This window comes from Phacochoerus africanus, chromosome 2 (assembly GCF_016906955.1).
Source record: "Phacochoerus africanus isolate WHEZ1 chromosome 2, ROS_Pafr_v1, whole genome shotgun sequence".
Taxonomy (NCBI): Eukaryota; Metazoa; Chordata; class Mammalia; order Artiodactyla; family Suidae; genus Phacochoerus; species Phacochoerus africanus.
Window position 1 is genome coordinate 224,698,982 of NC_062545.1, and position 19,684 is coordinate 224,718,665.

The 19,684-nt window shown below is 42.2% G+C and overlaps 1 protein-coding gene across 3 annotated transcripts in view; it reads left to right on the forward strand.

Moving 5' to 3' along the window:
* Nucleotides 1-19,684, forward strand: part of TJP2 (tight junction protein 2) — a 105,270-nt gene that overhangs the window by 64,354 nt on the left and 21,232 nt on the right. For all 3 annotated transcript variants that reach the window (XM_047767746.1, XM_047767745.1, XM_047767744.1), the window contains exons 3-11: nucleotides 2,849-2,973; nucleotides 4,546-4,648; nucleotides 6,507-7,086; nucleotides 10,514-10,617; nucleotides 11,397-11,550; nucleotides 12,398-12,506; nucleotides 12,611-12,744; nucleotides 14,941-15,007; nucleotides 16,034-16,184. In XM_047767746.1, the coding sequence (XP_047623702.1) occupies nucleotides 2,849-2,973; nucleotides 4,546-4,648; nucleotides 6,507-7,086; nucleotides 10,514-10,617; nucleotides 11,397-11,550; nucleotides 12,398-12,506; nucleotides 12,611-12,744; nucleotides 14,941-15,007; nucleotides 16,034-16,184 (1,527 nt within the window). The remainder of the gene's footprint in view (nucleotides 1-2,848; nucleotides 2,974-4,545; nucleotides 4,649-6,506; nucleotides 7,087-10,513; nucleotides 10,618-11,396; nucleotides 11,551-12,397; nucleotides 12,507-12,610; nucleotides 12,745-14,940; nucleotides 15,008-16,033; nucleotides 16,185-19,684) is intronic.

Genomic DNA, 19,684 nt, shown 5'->3' on the forward strand with positions numbered 1-19,684 from the left:
AGAATAGTTTATGAAGAAAGAGACGAGAAATGGAAGGGAGGGTCGGAAATAACCTGTTCTGTTTAAAAATATTGCAGTGGCTTCTACAACTTTTGTAATTTTGGTTATAACACATGTTAGCCCCTCAGTGAGTTTTAAATCCAAACTAAGTTTTAAAACATTGGATGAGCAGTCAGGAGACATCGGTTGTATTCTTTGTCCAGTTCTGATTATATTAAGAGATGCTGAACACACACACCCATGGGATTGAAGAATAGAAGTAATAGCACATATGAGTGTATATGTCTTAATTTTAAAAGTCATTTCACAAGTTATTTCCCCTCTTGATTAAATTAGGTAATACAAAGACCTGGTATTTCGAGTCCAGCACACAGTTACTGCTTAATGAGTATTAGCTCTGTTCCTTTTATTCTGACAGCAAAGTTCAAGGTAGGCGTGTAGGTGTAAGTCCCACTCAAAATAAGTGCAGCCACCAAGAGTCCATAAGCGATTTGTGTGAGAAGTGCGCTCGTCATTCCAAAGCCTTATTCTCTCAAGCCCTCTTGGTCAGCATCATTTGTTTCTTATTCCTACTTTGAATCCCTTCAGTCTCTGTCACCTCTTTGAGCGATTGTAAGTTCCTCCAAGGGAGAGTTTTCCTTTGACCATCAGAACCACGAACTTCATACTTTGACTTCAGTGAAAATTTGGTTCTTTCTTGAATAAACATGTATTGACTCAGTCCAGGTAGAAAAAGAGAGATCAGTGCCCAGATGTGGAAACCTCTGGGGCAGTAATCGTGGTTTCTTCAGTTGAGGGGTTTCCCCCTTTAGGTCTTATTTTTCACCCCTTGTCATCTTCCGACTCTTCTTGCTTCTCTTCCACCACATACTCTGTAAGTTTGGACTCAAAATTGGCAATGGTGAGAGACATTTTAGGCCTGGTATAGAGGATGGAGCTACTTCTTCGTAAAACCAGGTACCAGGTGATAGTGCTGCCAAATTCAAAGCCATGTGATTAATGGACAACAGCCAGCTTGTTTGGTGTTGCTAATTGTCATCAATTGGCCTAGTGGGCCCCACTTGGAAACTTTTCCTGGGGCGGGATGATGCAGAAAGTGGTCATGGCAGCTTTTTCTTTTATTCTCTGAGTAGATTTTTATGTAATCAAACCTATATTTAGTGTTATAGTCACATATACCCCTGTCATCTGGATGAAATCCAGGAGTTTAGCTTTTTTGTTTTAATTTATTTTTTGTTTTGTTTTATTTTTTGGTTTTGGGTTGGGTTTTGGTTTTTGTTGGTTTGTTTGAGCTGCACCCTTGGATATGGAGGTTCCCAGTTTAGGGGTCAAATCAGAGCTGCAGGTGCCAGCCACTGCCACAGCAATGTGAGATCCGAGTCACGTCTTCGACCTACACCACAGCTCATGGCAACGCCGGATCCTTAACCCACTGAGCCAGGGATTGAACCTGTGTCCTCATGGATCCTAGTCAGATTTGTCGCCACTGAGCCATGATGGAGAACTCTGAGTTTAGCTTTTTTAAACACTGAAATGAATTAGGATTGTGCATTATCCAGGTTCACTGTTGTACATTGCTAGATTAATCTTGGATGTAATTGATCTGTGTTTTCATTTTAGAAAAGACTTCAATCCTTTGGTCTCTCATAAGATCTCAAAAACTAAGTTTATCTTCAGATTTTTTTTAAAACTATGGAATGCTTTATTTTTAATTTTTTTTTTGTCTTTTTGCAATTTATTGGGCCTCTCCTGCGGCATATGGAGGTTCCCAGGCTAGGGGTTGAATCGGAGTTGTAGCCACCGGCCTATGCCAGAGCCACAGCAATGCAGGATCCAAGACGTGTCTGCAACCTACACCACAGCTCACGGCAACGCCGGATCGTTAACCCACTGAGCAAGGGCAGGGACCGAACCCGCAACCTCATGGTTCCTAGTCGGATTCGTTAACCACTGCGCCATGACGGGAACTCCTATTTTTAATTTTTATTGAAGTTTAGTTAATTTACAGTATAATGTTCATTTCAGATGTATAGGACAGTGATTCAGTTTTACATATATATAAATGTACATTATATGGTATATATATTCTATTTCAGATTCTTTTCCCTGATCAGTTATTACAAAATATTGAGCATAGTTCTCTGTGCTACACAGTAGGTCCTCGTGGGTAATTATTTTATTTATAGGAGTGTGTATATATTAGTCTCAACCTCCTAGTTTGTCCCCTCCCCCAACCCCATGTTTCCTTTGGTAACTATAGTTTGTTTTCTATGTCTGTGTCTCTGTTTTGTAAATAAGTTCATTTTATCTTCAGATTATATAAAGTCTCAAAACTAAGTTTATCTTTGGATTTTATCTTTAAAATTTCTTTCCTTTTTTTTCCACCCTGTGTTAAAGTGAAGCTACCAGCTTCTGTAACTTAGAAATTAAAGGTATACTTTAAAAATACGGCTTTTGCACAGATTCAGTTGTAACTAAAGCTGTTCCAGCTCAGGGCAGGATATGAGAACAGGTGCAATTGGTGATTCCAATAGCACTTCCTTATTTGGACAAAAGATGTAATTTCCCAATCCCTGCCAGCTTCTAGTGATAACTCTGGTCTGTGCTATCAATCTTGTCCAGCTTTGATGAGGCTGTTTCTTTGGGAGAAGGAATTTCCCTTTATAAACCTGTCAGCTAACCATGATGATGCTTTATTTTGTTTCTCATTTGTTTCTGTAAGGTCTCTGTTCCTGAGCTGTCTCTGGTTATTTTTTTGACCTTTATTTTATTGACTGCTTATAATAAATCCTGAAAGCCACTTATGGAAGGATTTTATTTTAATTTTTCTCTTAACTCCACTGAACAGGATTCCAAGAGAGGATTTGGAATTGCAGTATCCGGAGGCAGAGACAACCCCCACTTTGAAAATGGGGAGACATCGATCGTCATTTCTGACGTGCTCCCGGGTGGGCCTGCTGATGGGCTGCTTCAGTGAGTGTCCTTTCTCCCCGCCCCCAACCTCTGCCACCCCCACTGGTTGGCCCTAGGCAGGGGACTCTGGGGGTGTGCACTTTTAAAATTAAAAGAGAAAAAGAACTTGTATATATATATATATGTATGTATATAAATCACTTACTATTTGTATATAAATTATATGTGTAAGTATTCAGGCAGTAATTGAAACCATAACACACCATGTTTTAACAGTCCCCAAATCTCTGGGAACATCCAGATTTCAAGTGAAGGAAAGTAGTCATTTCCATTGGAAGATAGTTATAATTTATAGCTCCCTATCATAACTGTCATCCCTGGGTTTAAGAATTATTTGGGAACATGGAATATAAAATTGGCATGCTTTTTTTCCCCTCAATGCCTACCCATACCATCTATATTTATTTTAATTTTTATTCATTAAGAATGAGGATTCTTGGAGTTCCTGCTGTGGAACAGTGGGTTAAGAATCTGCCTGCAGTGGCTCAGGTTGCTGCAGAGGTGTAGGTTCGATACCAGCCTAGTGAAGTGTGGTAAAGAATCCAGCGTTGCCAAAGATGCAGTGTAGGTTGCAGCAGTGGCTTGGATTTAATCCCTGGCCTGGGGATTTCCATATGCCATGGGTGCAGCCATTTAAAAAAAAAAAAAAAATGAGGATTCTTGGAGTTCCCTGGTGGCTCAGTGTGTTAGGGGTCTGGCATTGTCACTGCTGTGGCTCTGGTTACTGCTGTGGCACAGTTTCAACCCTTGGCCCAGGAACTCCCCCATGCTACAGAGGCAGCCGCCTCCCCACACTCCCCAGTAAAGAATGAGGATTCTCTGGTTTAATGATTATCTTATTTGTAAAAGGGATATGGAAATTGGGGACTTTTACTACCTGAAAAACCCAGGTTTTCCAACTGCCAGTCTTCTGGTCTGAAGGGAGAACGCCATTTGAAAAGATGCATCTTTGCATCCCCTCAGGATAATTGCTCAGGGCGAAATCTAAAAGATAGTCATACAGCTGCCTTGGCCAGATAGCTCCAAAGTTTAGGTAGGTGCTTTTGGCATTTCAAGTCTCAGTGGTCCTCTCAACGTTAGTAGTCTTTCCTACAGAGAGCAAAGCAGAATTTTTGCATGATTTGTGGGATGAGAGAAGATCAGAGTTAGGGTTCTAAGACCTTAAAATTCCCTGAAGACTCTGAAGTGAGCTTCTAACTTTTTCCTCTCCGTAACACAAGTGTATGTCCACTTCCTTAGGGGGGATTTGCAAATGTGCTGAAGCACCCTCAATGCCTACCCGTACAGTGGGTGGGGAGGGCTCAATGCACAAGTTCCATTTGTGCTCAGACCTCACTACTGTCCACTGCCTCCTGGAGGGAGCCCAGGTTGTTTCCAGAGGACACTGTCCAGAGTGGGCTGAGCAGCAACTGGGTGCCTTCCTCAGAAGAGCTCAGACAGAGTTGACAGATAAAGCCTCAGGAATCATCAGACACTGAGGTCCATCTGCTGCTATTATTTGTTCCCAAATAAGCGGTTCACAGTTGATTGGATGGGAGTTTTTCACATTCCGTTTTTCTGTTTTGTCTGCAGAGAAAATGATCGGGTGGTCATGGTTAACGGCACCCCCATGGAGGATGTGCTCCATTCCTTTGCCGTTCAGCAGTTGAGAAAAAGTGGGAAGATCGCTGCCATTGTGCGTTCTGGGTTTGTTCTCAGCTCGCCTCAGTAGCACCATTTTTTTGTTTGTTTGTTTGTTTTGTTTGTGTCTTTTTAGGGCCACACCCATGGCATATGGAAGTTCCCAGCCTAGGGGTCCAGTTGGAGCTGTAGCTGCCAGCCTACACCACAGCCACAACAATGCCATCCTTCACCTACTGATCGAGGCCAGGGATGCACCTGCATCCTCATAGTTACTAGTCAGGATCGTTACTGCTGAGCCACAGCGGGAACTCCAGTAGCACTGTTTTTATGCCCAGAAGAAAATCACCACTTGCTCTTAAGCACTGGACAGAGTTACACACGCTAGGGGCCACTGCCTCTGTATTTTCGGTACTTAGGGAGGGTGATATTAAGGGTGATGTGTAAGTTATCCCTCCCTGCCTTCTCCTCATCCTCTCCTAACTTCTTAAGACCAATACTTCTTTTATGTGAGTGAATTTGCCTCAAGAGCCAGATTAGACAGTTATTTCCTAAGAGAATTAACAAGATCAAGTTCCCGTCGTGGCTCAGTGGTTAACGAACCCAACTAGGATCCATGAGAATGCGGATTCAGTGGGTTAGGGATCTGGCATTGCCATGAGCTTTGGTGTAGGTCACAGACTCAGCTCAGATCCCAAGTTGCTGTGGCTGTGGTATAGGCCGACAGCTATAGCTCCAATTCAACCCCTCGCCTGGGAACTTCCCTATGCAGCAAGTGCGGCCCTAAAAAGCAAATAAAAAAAAGAACAATGATCAGACAGCATTAATTTGAAAAATAAATTAAGAGCTCAGAAACTCATTGGTAAAGGCTCACACAGGATCTGCTGTATCTTTATAAACTTGTGTTTCTTAGGAGATATTGGCAGTCTGTAGCATTCCTTCACTTATTGGCTCACTCATTCATTCAGCAAACATTAGTTGAAAATCAGCTGTGGGCCGGAAGACACTTGGCTCTAAAGCAGGTCTGAGCAGCAAGTAGTGTTTACTCTAGTGGGGCAAGAGGATGTGCTAAGCCAGAACTGGAACACAGCATGTTAGGGGCAGTCCTAGGTAGATGCATTGGGTATGTGGTATTTAATTTTTTTTTTCAATTTTATATTATGAAAATTTTCAAACAAAAGAAAAGTTCAAAGCTAAGTATAATCAACACATATATCTTTTGCATTGCTAATATTCTGCCATATTCATTTATTTTTTTCCCTATGTATGCTTATAAAGACGTATTTTTAGTGAACCGTTTGAGGGGAAATTACAGACACAACAGTTCAGTCATTCTTACTAGCAAGTCTCTTAAATAAGGACATTCTTCCATGTAACTATTATTATTATCCTATGTAAGAAAATGAATAATAACTACATTTAATATACAGTCCATGTCCTAAGATGACTTTGATAGACCATTTTTCTTCCCCATCTAGGATCCAGTCAAAGGCCACTCATCACATTTGATCCTTATCTCTTTCGTTCCTTTTAATCTAGGAGAGTCACTCTTTCCTCTATCTGCCCCCCCCTCTTTTTAATGACATTGACTTTGGGATGAACCTAGGCAGTTGTTTACAGAATGTCTCATTTTCTGGATTTTCATTTTTGTAAATGAGTGATTTAAAGCCTCTTGGTACTTTACACAGTCTGAGTAGAAGCAGATTTTGGAGGCACTGTGCTGAGAGCATTAAACTCATTGCCTTATTTTATTCTCAAGCCCTTGGGGCATTTATTGTCCCTGTTTCCCAGGTGAGGAACCCAAGCCTTAGTGACTGGGTGGGGACAGGCAGTTTTACTGGAAGGAGAACCTTCACCACTGCATTCTCTCTGTTTGGTTGTGATTGTATTGCATCCCCGCTGTTTGGTGACAGGTAGTCAAGAGGCCCCGGAAGGTCCAGCTGGCTCCGGTGCAGGGCAGCCCTCTTATCCACGAGGATGACCGGGCTTTCGAAGTGATGGATGAGTTTGATGGCAGAAGCGCGCGCAGTGGGTACAGCGAGAGAAGCCGGCCCAGCAGCCGCGGAGGGCGCAGCCACAGCTGGGAGGACAGCCCAGAGAGGGGCCGTCCCCACGAACGTGAACGCAGCCGAGAGCGGGACCGCAGCCGTGGCCGGAGCCTGGAGCGGGGCCTAGACCATGACGACTACGGGCGAGCTCGCGAGCGCAGTCGCGGCCGCAGCTTAGAGAGAGGCCTGGACCATGACGACTATGGGCGAGCCCGGGAGAGCAGCCGCGGCCGGAGCATTGACCCGACTTACGATCGCGCCTACAGCCCAGAGGAGGAGTACGGCCGCAGGGCTCAGCCCGATGCCCGGTACGCCGCGTCCCGGAGCCGCAGCCGTGAGCACCTCCACTCCCGCAGCCCCAGCCCAGAGCTGCAAGGGCGGCCAGACCAGCTGGACTCAGATAGGCCCATCGGGGTCCTTCTGATGAAAAGCAAAGCGAATGAAGGTAGTCATGCTTAATGAAGAAAAGCTGTAAACCATAACAACAGCTAACTCTTATGTGGCACCTGCTATGTGCCAAGAGATGACGGAATGAAATGCTTTGCACAGATTAACTCATTTCATTCTCACCACTGCCTCATGTGGGAGTTACTCCAATCTTCATTTCATAGTTAAGGAAACTTGAGGCACAGAAAAGTTCATTGACTTGCACAAAGTTGTATCACCAGTGGCTGAGCCAGTCTGCAGAATTTTGTCTTTAAAACTGATAGGCCAGTGTTCTCAGAGCGGTCTGAGTATCGTCTGGACACTTGTTAGAAATGCAGGTTCTCAGGCTACAGCCTAGCCCCACTCCCACCCCCCCCCCAAATCAGAAACACTAGGGTGGCCCCTGGAATCTCTGTGTTAACAAGCTTTCCTGATGAATCTAGTACAGTATAAGCTGCTGAAACCCCAGGGGAGGACAATACTCCAGCCCATGCCAGGTCCTCTCTGGACTAAATGCTGGTATTTGATCCTCATCAGAAGCCTGTGTAGTTGGTAGGAGACTTCACTCCTGTGTTACAGGTGGGAATACTAAGGTGCAGAGAAGTTTGTGGTATGCCCACCGATGAGTCAGGCTCTGGCCCAGTCTGTCCATCCTGTGTTGCATGTCCGGAGCACTTGCAAACACTTAATCACATCCACATTCACATGCCCCGTGTGGCAGCCGGGGAAGCTAGTGGCACCTGCAGTGTAGGTGAGGATTCCAGAACTTAGAGAAGGGAGGCGACTTGCCCACATCTTGAAGCCAATAAATAAGGGGTAGAATTGGAACTCAAACTTCACCTCTTGGAAATAGAGGATAGGAAATAAATAGGTATATACGGAGCGATTTAGAGCCCAGGGTTGAGGTATTCCTTGCATTGATTCTTGGCTTCCAACTTTTTGAATTCCTTGTAACATATCTTTTATCTCCTTTTGTTCACTAATTGTTCTCCTTGAAGGAGGAAAAAGTAAAGATTACTCAAGAATCCAAAATGAAAGACTTCATGCTTTTTAGGTTGGGAATTTGCATTTGAAATAGTCTGTCAGATGAGAGGGTTTGTTTGCTTTAGTTCTTCTATAGAGCATAAAGAGGTGAGTTATAGAACTGGGTACTTATTGAAATACTGGATAATGAAAGGGTATTGAGGAGTTCCTATTGTGGCTCAGCAGTTAACGAACCTGACTAGCATCCATGAGGATGAGGGTTCGATCCCTGGCCTTGCTCAGTGGGTTAAGGATCCGGTGTTGTAATGAGCTGTGGTGTAAGTTGCAGTCTCGACTTGGATCCCATGTTGCTGTGGCTGTGGTGTAGGCCGGTGGCTATAGCTCCAATTCAACCCCTAGCCTGGGAACCTCCACGTGCTGCAAGTGCAGCCCTAAAAATAAGGGAAAAAAAAAAAAGTCTGTCCTAAGAAACTGCCCAAGTCATAGCTGGTCTTAGTAGTACTACTGTCAAGGAAAAAATGGGGCTCACACCCCTTTCCTGATACAGCATTTTACTCTTCTGGGCCATTTTGTTCTTCCAGCCTAGAATTCAGGGTTTTTTCCCCCAAAGTTCCACTTTTTAAAATATTTTTTAGCCACCTTTTGCTATGATTACATGACAATTTAGCTGTCACTGGCTAGAGTTACATGAGAATTCATTTTTAAAAATATCTGGCTGTAGGCAAGACCTATCTACATTTGATTAAGAAAAATATGATCCATTCACATGGTCAGGTTTTACATATTTCATGGGTGTCAGATAGCCTTGCTGGTAAAAATCTTAGAAGATGGTTAGCTGATTTTTAAATTTTTTTTTCGTTTAAGAGATGACTACAAATACACCAGTAGCAACCTATTTGCAATTTTACATGAAGAGTGCAGTTTTTAAGAGGATAGAGGAATTGTTGACATGCGGGAAAAAAAAGGTCACTGCTCAAGTTTGTCTCAGCCTTCTGTCCTGGGCTATGAGGCAGTTTAACCAGAAAGAAATTGCCATCCTTGAAAGAAAATGTTATCTGTCTTACCCTTATTCTTTCTTGAGTGTCAGCTCCCTAAAAGAAAGGAAAACACTGTTGTTTTTGTGGTAGGATCTGATGATGCTAACTTACTCTAAGTCACTATATTTCCTAACTCTCTTAGTAGCAGAAAGCTACTTTGTTTTGAAATGAGATTTTGTATCCATAACCATAATAATAAACTTTGAATGTGCTTCTTTTAAAACCTGCTAGGTTTAGGTGGCTTCCTGAAGTAACCGAAATTCATCCTGAAAAATATGTATTTTTTACAACTTTAATAATTAAAATTAGAATGGCCTGAAAGCATTTAAAATATTTTATAATACTTAGCAAATATAGTGGTTTTTCTTTTGAGAGCAATTCAAAGTCTTATAAACCCCCTTGAGCTGTGCTAGCTTTGGTTAAATATTTGTTGCTTTGCTGGCTTATTTTTCCCCATTTTTTCATACACGGAAGTTTTTTTCAGTGCCAAACCTCACACAGTCTAAATTGTTACAGATGGAGGGCATGCTATTTGTGGTGCTTCTGTAGGCAACTGCATTGTCAGTAGAACATGCTGATTAAGATACAGCGAATTGTTGTTCTCCCCAACATTTTGTTTTGAAAAGTGTCAATTTTGTGGCAAATGCTCATAGCCTTCACCTAGTTTTACCAGTTGTTGACATTTTGCCACATTTGTTTTCTTTCTCCTTTTTTCCCCTTTCTCCTTCTCCCTCTTCCTGCCCTACCTCCTTTCTCTGTCTCACAATGGTTTTTTTGGAACCACTTGAAAGTAAATCGTAGGCAGCATGATCCTTTACCCCTAAATATTTCAGCAGGTATCTTCTGAGGATAAGAACATTCTCCTACATAACCATTATGCTATTATCACTCTTGAAAAAATTAGCATTAGTATGCCTTGTAATATATTCGAGTGCAGTTCATTTTGAGGCTGCACCAAAATGAGTAATCCATCCCTACTCCCTACCTTGACTCCACATTGTGTCAAGGGTCTTGTGAAGTTTCATGCATTGCATTTGATTTTTATGTCTCTTAATATAAAAGAGTTCTTCTGCCTCTTTTTTTTTATTTTGATGAGTCCAGGCCAGTAGCCTTGCAGACTGTCTCACATGCAAAATTAAATTTTCATAAATATTTTTTTAAACCTTTAATATTTTTTTGTTTTTTGTTTTGTTTGTGTGTTTGTTTGTTTTATCTTTTGGTGGCAGCATGCCAAGCAGTGGCGTAATGTGGGATCTCAGTTCCTAGACCAGGAATTGAACCTGTGCTCCCACAGTAAAAGCATTGAATCCTAACCCCTAGGCCACCAGGGAACCCAACAACTATTTTTAAATAGTCCCAAAAGCCAGGCTCAGTTTTCTGAACACGTTGATGAAGTATGTGTGTGTCTGTGTGTTTGTCTCCTAGAGTATGGTCTCCGGCTCGGGAGTCAGATCTTCATAAAGGAAATGACGAGAACTGGTCTGGCAAGTAAAGATGGCAACCTGCACGAAGGAGACATCATTCTCAAGGTGGGCGGACAAGGGTTCACGCTCACAGGGTCTGCATTTCCACATTCAAGTGCCAACACAGTGACACTTGGTTGAGATGGGAACCAACAGTGAGACAAAGCCAGAAGTGTGGCAGAGAGATCCTTTTTATCAGGAAAACCAGACTTGGAGATTTGTGATAGCGTAATGGCAGTTAAAAAAAAAAAAAAAACTCAACAGCAACTTTCTTCCTTGTTTATTTAGAGTTTAAGCTCCTATTCTCTAAAGAAAGATGAGAGGGCAAGTTAGTGGTATATGAATACTGAATATTTAATAGTTTCTGTAAACCTCTTCAGTCAGGGTTCCAGTAGTAAACCAAGCCCAACATCTTGAGTTTGGAAGTTAAATAAATTAGCAGAGTAACTTAAGTACATTACAGCCTGTGTTTGGGTCCGAGGCATGCAGGGTTATATTTAATTTAAAGGATAATTCAGGAGTTCCCTAGTGGTACGGTGGGTTAAGAATCCAGCGTTGTCACTACAGTGGCTCAGGTCTTTGCTGTGCCTCGCATCACTGTTGTAGCACGAGTTCAATCCCAGGCCCAGAATTTTCACATGCTGTGGGTGCAGCAAAAAAAAAAAAAAAAAAAAGGCAGGTGGTGGGGATAATTCATGTTTTTTCAGTCAGTTGTCCTGAAGCCCATGTCTGTTCGAATAGTTGGGCAAAGCTCTTAAATTTTTAGAAGGGGAAAACAAGAATTTTCTATTTCATTGTGAATAGTTATATCGCTTATAACATTACTGTTCTTCATAAATGCACAGATAAATGGAACGGTAACTGAGAACATGTCCTTAACGGATGCTCGAAAACTGATAGAAAAGTCCAGAGGAAAATTGCAGCTCGTGGTGCTGAGAGACAGCAAGCAGACGCTCATCAACATCCCCTCATTGAATGACAGCGACTCGGAAGTAGAAGGTAATGGAAGGGGAGGCTGTGAGCTTAGCTGGAAGTGAGGAAGCTGTCTCTGTCTGTCTTTTTTTTTTTTTTTTGGTCTTTTTGCCTTTTCTAGGGCCGCTCCCGCAGCATATGGAGGTTCCTAGGCTAGGGGTCTGATTGGAGCTGTAGCCGCCGACCTATGCCAGAGCCACAGCAACACAGGATCCGAGCCACGTCTGCGACCTACACCACAGTTCACGACAACACTGGATCCTTAATCCCCTGAGCAAGGCCAGGGATCGAACCTGCAACCTCATGGTTCCTAGTCGGATCGAACCTGCAACCTCATGGTTCCTAGTCGGATTCGTTAACCACTGAGCCACGATGGGAACTCCCTTTATTTCCTTATAATTTCAAATGTGACAGCATTGTGTCATCTGTCTTGATAGAATTGTAGAATCTCAGGCCCCACCCTGCACAATTACATTCTAACAAGATCCCAGGTGATGTGCATGCACAGCAAAGTTTGAGAAGCACTGGTTTATGTGGTAAAAATGAACTGAGCCCAGCAAAGAACCCAAATACCAAGAGGTACACACACAGACGCATTCCTGTCATTGGATTTTGACTCGTCAGTGGCAGCTTTGATGGAAAGTTTGAAGAAAGAGGAACATAAAATTCTGATTTTGGATTCCTCTTTGTTCATTAATGCCTTGCCTTTCAAACGATCAGATTATTTTTTTCCAATAGAAGACTGTCAAACTAATAGCACATTTACTGCCTGCCTCTCTTCCATTTCCCATGTTTCTTTGCCCAGAGACTAGAATAGCTTCCGGCACAGGTCTTTAATATTTTATTGAAAGTCTTTTCTTATTTTTGAAACCAGATATCTCAGAAATAGAGTCGAACCGATCATTTTCCCCAGAGGAGAGACGGCAGCAGTATTCTGATTACGATTATCATTCCTCAAATGAGAAGCTGAAGGAAAGGCCAAAGTAAGATGATGTGTATTTTCCCTTGCACGCGTTCCTGTGGTGTACACACACACATATTTGCAAATCTGTCACATGATGAGACATTAACATGACGTGTGCTTAAGTTCAAGAGAGGACATGCAGAGCAGATGGTCCAGGATGGGCGCCACACCCACTCCCTTTAAGTCCACTGGGGATATTGCAGCCGCGGTCAGCACTGAGCCCAGCAAAGAACCCAGATATCAAGAGGAAGCCCCAGGTGAGGTGTCTTTTAAACAATCGTGTTCAGGTGTGTGTGCTTGGTAATTCCAGAGGGTGGCTGGAAGGAAAGAAATAATAATATAATAATATTAGATAATATTAGATATTACTATTGTATTATATATTATAGTATAATATTATATAATGTGTAATTGTATAATTATGCATATAAATATTATATAATATATTATTATAGTAACATTATATTATTAATAATACAATAATATTAATATTAGTTATTGTTGTTTTGTTGTTGTCTTTTTAGGGCCACACCCACGGCATATGGAGGTTCCTAGGCTAGGGGTCCAATCGGAGTTGCAGCCGCTGGCCTACACCACAGTCACAGCAAAGCAGGATCCGAGCCATGTCTGCCACCTATACCACAGCTCACTGGATTGCTGGATCCCTAGCCCACTGAGCAATGGCAGGGACTAAACTCATGTCCTCATGGATACTAGTCAGGTTCGTTAACTGTTCGGTCATGACAGGAACTCCAAGAGAAATTATTAAAAAATTGTTCTTCTATGTGGAAGAGGTACTTCTATCTTATTTAACATTGAAATGATATAAAGAATAATAGCCCTTCTATGTGGCAACATGTTGGTCACCTTTTGTGATGTTTTATTAGTCATGGTTCTTCTGCCTCCCATCCCCGACCCCCACCTAAACTTTCTGCTCACAATACTTCGGACAGCAATTGTGTGAGTTTTGTTCTGCCCCCAACTACCAGTTCTCAATTTCTCTACACACCAACTGGGTGTCTTACAATTCAGGTCAATTCTCATACTGACTGCCCGAGTCCGAGCAGATCCCCCAGGTTCAAGCTGGGGCTTACAGGATGCCCCACCGCAGACACGAGTCACAAGTTGCTGCCTTCACTTCTGACCAACCAGCTCTCAACAGGGCGTTCTTATCAGCCCCTCCCAGCATTTGATAATTTGCTAGAACTCAGGAAATTTCTTTTCTCACTATTACTGTTATTATTATTTTTAATAAAAAATACAATTTAGGAACAGCTAAAGGGAAGACAAGCTTTCCTGCTCTCTCCAGGCATGTCACTCTCCCAACATCTCAGTATTTTCACTGACCCTGAAGCAGTCCGAACCCCCTAGTTTATGGAGGCTTTGTCGTGTGCATGGCTTCCTTATCCCGGTGACTGGCCCCATCATGAGGCTATCTGGGAGTCTGCTAGGAGTCATCTTTTTAGAACAAAGGACACTCCTGTCACCCAGGAAATTCCAAAGGACTGGGGTCAGAGACCAAACATGAGAGCCAAAGATGCTCCTGGCACCCCTATCACTCCAGAAATGATAGGGCTTTTAGAAGCTCTGCGTCGGGAGCTGGGGAGCAAGGACTGAATGCATATTTCTAATTATGTCATGGTCACATTTTGTCAAGTTTGATTAGTTGAAGTCGTGTTATCTCCCATCTCCGATCTCAACCCCATTTCCTACCTCTACCCCCATAGAATTGTCATCATGATGGAAATGTAGAAATAATCTGCCCTTTTAGCACAGCCTGCAGTGTGACAGTCTCATAAATGTATAAATATTTATCCATGGAAGAGAATAGCATCATCATCTGGTTTTTTTGTTGTTGTTATTTCCCCAATATAATTTTTTTTTCCTACTGTACAGCATGGTGACCCAGTTACACATACAAGTACACATTCTTTTTCTCACATTATCATGCTCCATCATAAGTGACTAGACATAGTTCCCAGCACTACACAGCAGGATCTCATTGTTAATCCATTCCAAAGGCAATAGTTTGCATCTATTAACCCCAAGCTCCCAGTCCATCCCACTCCTTCCCCCTCCCCCTTGGTAACCACAAGTCTCTTCTCCAAGTCCATGATTTTCTTTTTTGTGGAAAGTTTCATTTGTGCCATATATTAGATTCCAGATATTCATGGTTTTTTAAATTATTTTTTTAAATTGCTGCTGCGTATAAATGTGATTATGCACTTCGAATTTTAAAGGTTTATGTCTCGCTTCTTTTGAGAAACCATTGACACCTGCTAATGCCTCAAAATTAAATTTTACTTTTAAAGGCTTATCTTTGTTGTTTGATGTGATGACACAAATGTAGCATAAGATGCAGACTTGAATTTTTGGTGGATTTTGTTATCTTTATACTTTGAGACAACCAAACTTAATAGTTCAGGTTAGTAATGATGTTTTTTAATCCTCAGCTCCTCCTCCAAAACCAGCCCCAAGAAACGTTCTTCGTCCGAGTCCTGAGGATTTAGCAATATATGGGTATGCATTCGAGTTTGTCTTGCTTTCCCCCTTTCTTCATCCACACAGCTCTATCTCTTTAACTGAAATCTGGAAGAATGGTGTTCTTAAACTACAGATGGTGATTTTGCATGCAGTCATCTGCTTTTAACCAACCTCTATGGGTGGTGGTTATGAGGAGAGAAGTCACTTGTAGGAAGAGTCAAAAGTGAAAGTGAGTGACCTTTGTGGTGTTAACTCCAATTGTCTGCTTACCTGGCTTGTGTTCCAGATGTTTTCTGAGTATTTGAGTTTTGCCAGATCAAGAACTCCCAGATGGGTCAAGTAGTGCTTCAGCAGTGTGCTTCTGAGGGGGCTGTAGTGACAGGTGGAGGCCGGGAGAAGTGATACAGTGCTCTGCACTAACAGGGGAACCCCTGGTTCCTTGGTGATCAAGAGCAGCTTCCCTGGACCCAGGCTGGGTCCATTTGACAAGAAGCTTGTGGGGACAGCAGTCTTTCCCTTGGAAGAATCCTGAAGTAGGAGTCAAGACGGACTTGATTTTTGCCCTATTCCTGCCTTTATTTACTTTCTAATCTTGAATGAGTTTACTTAAACATTCTCTATTTCTATTCTTCACTGGTAAAGTGGCCTATTGATACTCATCTCACAGCCCCAAGGAAGATAAAATTATAGTTTATAGTAGAAAAATGAGTTGTTTTGTTGTTGTTGTTCTTTTTAGGGCTGCACCTGCAGCATATGAAAGTTCCCAGGCTAGGGGTCAAATCAGAGCTGCAGCTGCCAACCTACACCACAGCCATGGCAATGCTGGATCCTTAACCCACTGAGTGAGGCCAGGGATCAAACCCACATCCTCCTGGATACTAGTCGGGTTCGTTACTGCTGAGCCACAATAGGAATTCCCAATGAGAACTTTTTTAAAGGGTAGATCACTTTATAGATAGAAAAAATTTAATTTCTCACTGCTACTGTTGGTTCTCCTTTACCAAAATTTTAAAAATCTCCCCCCCCCCCTTTTTTTTTTTCCTGAAATGGACTCCCCTGCAGTCCCAATACTAAAATGGTCAGGTTCAAGAAGGGAGATAGCGTGGGCCTCCGGTTGGCCGGTGGCAATGACGTCGGAATATTTGTGGCTGGCATTCAAGAGGGTACCTCGGCAGAGCAGGAAGGTCTTCAAGAAGGGGACCAGATTCTGAAGGTAAGAAATCCCAGCCCTGTTTCTAGATGTTACTGGGAAAAAGAGGGGTTTCCTGGAGGTTCTTTCTTACATAAGGGTGGGGGAAGTGGCCCAGCTTGTGTCGCTGCTGAACATAAAGTCTCTGTTTCCTTCAAATGGGCCTTGTCTCCTTGGTTCTGGGATCTAAAACTCATCCCTCCCTCTGTGGGAATTTAATAGTTTCTAGACCTTTGCACAGATTTTAATTAGTTTGATTAACTACAAAATTGAGACTTTGACTAAAGGCCTACATGGAAGATCTTTCAAAAGATCTTGCCAATGTCTGGTTTTTAGTTGATTCCCCTGCCTCATTACATCTCTTCAAGCCATGTGATGTAATTGAGCAAAGGTGGGTGTTGGCATCAGATCATCTGATTTGAATCCTGTCCCAGCCTCATGTTAGTCTGTAGCCCTGACTCCAACTCTGAGACTCGGGTTTCTGGATCTGTCCAATGGGGATAAGCATACCCGCCTCACAGGACCCTGGGAAAATTAGAACAGGTGATACTTGCAAGGTACCCACCAGAGTTCTTGCACAGAGTAGGAAGTTCAATGTCTGCTCTTTTTCCCATTGGAGAATAAGGACTTGGCTGCCACTCAGTGTGTTACTTACATCTAAAATTGACCAGGCAGGGGAATCCCTGGTTAATCAAATATTGGTATTTTTTTTTTTATTTGGCTGCACCCCTAGCATATGGAAGTTTCTGGGCCAGGGATCAAACCCATGCCACTGCAGCAACCTCAGAATGCCGGCTCCTAACCTGCTGGGTCACAAGGGAACTCACTAAACATTGGTACTTTTAAAGTTACTATATATATGTTTGTGTAATCTACTGATTTAAAAAAATGGTTACCAACCCAACTGACATTTTATGATGCACATATCATGTATTTTCCATTGACTTCAGAATTAATGTCACAAATGCTAAGTACCTCATAACTATAAAAATATAGAATGCTAGGGGATTATCTTCCCTGGAATTTCTGCTTCTATAAACTTGCATTTCTTCTGTATGAGTTACTTTGGGGGTCTGGTAAGAACCTCTGGTCTCAGAGGAGCGGGAAGAAAAGCAGAATTCCTCAGGAAGTAGGCAGCCGGGTGTGAAAAGAAATGGTCCTTTTCCTTCTTGGCCTCATGGCAGTGGTTCAGATTTCATGGAGCAGGTGAAGGTAGATTTTTGAATGTCCCTAAAAACAAAACAAAAAAAACCCCCAGTAAGTTCACTCAGGGGCTTGAGACTCCTCTAAGTCATTAAAGATAGGGAGAGTCACTTCCATGGGTCAGAGTCATGGTATGCAGCTCTGTCTCTTTAAGAAAGTGTCTTCTTTCCTGTTGTCACTCTGTCGACAAGAAGGAAGCTGTAGGAACCACCTTCTTTTGCACTGCCTCATCTGGAGGTCAGGTAGTAGATGGGCTTCATTCTTAGGGGCGAATAGATTTTCTGTTAACTATCGAACCCTCAGTTCTACAAAGGGGTGGAAAAGATTACGCTCCCCTACTGTCACAGAGAAGTGGTTACACAGTTATAGTGTAGCTGACACAGAATCCTCTTCAGGCTCATAGTACACACAGCTAGACCCTGGAGACTACCAAATAGATAATAAAAGAGGGTATTTATTAGAGAGGGTCTTTCAACCTAACCTTCAAGTATCAAAGTGCTGCCCTGGCCTTTTTTCCTGTAATTTATTTCACCATTCCTTTTCATAGTCAAATTGAATATATCAGGGTACATTGTACCTGATAAAATAATTTTTTGTTGCCAGTTTTTTTTAAGTGCAGCTCCTCCTTGTTGAACTTGGAGTTTTCCTTGTTGAACTCGGAGTTCCCCTTGTTGCTCAGCGATTAACAAACCCGACTAGCACCCAAGAGGATGCGGGTTCAATCCCTGGCCTCACTCAGTGGGTTAAGGATCCAGTGTTGCTGTGAGCTGTGGTGTAGGTTGCAGACGTGGCTCAGATCCCGCGTCCCTGTGGCTGTTGTGTAGGCTGGCGGCTACAGCTCTGATTGGACTCCTAGTTTGGGAACCTCCATATGTTGTGGGTGTGGCCCTAAAAAGACAAAAAAATAAATACATGAAGGCGACAGCTTGACATGTGGGACAAAAACATGAGTGTGCTGTGGTAGAATATGTGCCTTCTAAATAACAGAAATACACATGTTTTAGGGCTTGCCTTACCCAGATCCTTGCTTATTTTTTTACCTGGTATGCCATTTATTTTTCAGAAACTCTTAGGTGAAGGAAAAGAGAAAAAAAGAGAACAAATTCCTCTAAGTTTAGTTGTTAACCATGTGGATTTTAAAAATGTAGCTACCATTTGAACATCATAGATTTGGGCTTGATGGAAAGTCAGTCTCAAGTGGCCATAAGCATGGACAGAGACCTCCAGGGTCTTCCTCCATGCCCGTGACCTTGTCTTATTTAAGTAAACATACAAGTTTGTACCATGCCTATAAAAACATCCATGTGGCCATAAATAGACACAGATCTAGATCTGCAGATGGCATGCAAGAAAGGATTAGGTACCAAAGTGCAAATATCCCTAATTTGAGAACAGAGAGATGGGAGCGAGCTGTCTTAAATGCTAAATATTGTTTCAAAGGAAAAGTTAACACCATTGATTTAGTAAATTGCTGTTTTAAAAATGCCAGGTAAATTTTAGTCTAATATTTATTTCACTTAATCCTAAATCCAAAGTTTAATTAAATTAAGCTTAGTTAATGATTTTTTTTTTCAGTAGTAAGGCATTACCCTGTGATTAAAGAATTCTACACATCTTATGATTGAAGAAAATATTTCATAGGAATCTGTATCTTCACTTCTGTAAATACATTATTAAAATATTAGATGGAAGTTCCCGTTGTGGCACAGCAGAAACGAATCCGACTATGAGGTTGCGGGTTCTATCCCTGGCCTTGCTCGGTGGGTTAAGGATCCAGCGTTGCCGTGAGCTATGGTATATGTCATAGATGTGGCTCAGCTTTGGGGTTGCTGTGGCTCTGGCGTAGGCTGGCAGCTGTACTTCCGAGTGGACCCCTAGCCTGGGAACCTCCATATGCTGCGGGTGCAGCCCTAATAAGACAAAAAGACCAAATAAATAAATATTAGATACTGTAACTTTTGTTTTTTATTTATATGTAATCTGTTTTAAAATGGTTTTAAAGGTACAGAACAAAGAAGTCAAAGTATCTTTTTTCTTTGGGCCACTTTTTAATTTTACTTGCTCTTGAACTTGTCTTCCAAAAGCTATTTAAAATATACCCTATTTAGTCATTGGGGGATAAATGTAGGCTTCTTGCCCATTATGTTTCAGAAGCTTATGTGTATAAGCCTATATATTAGGTCAATGGTCTGCCATATAAGGCTAATGCTCTTTATCAGGTGAAAGAAACTATAAGACAAAGGTGGGTTTGGTCCCCTTTATTTTCAGGCTTTTATTTGAACCAGGTCAAAAAGTGTTAATGCCTTTAGCTGGGCCGGCGT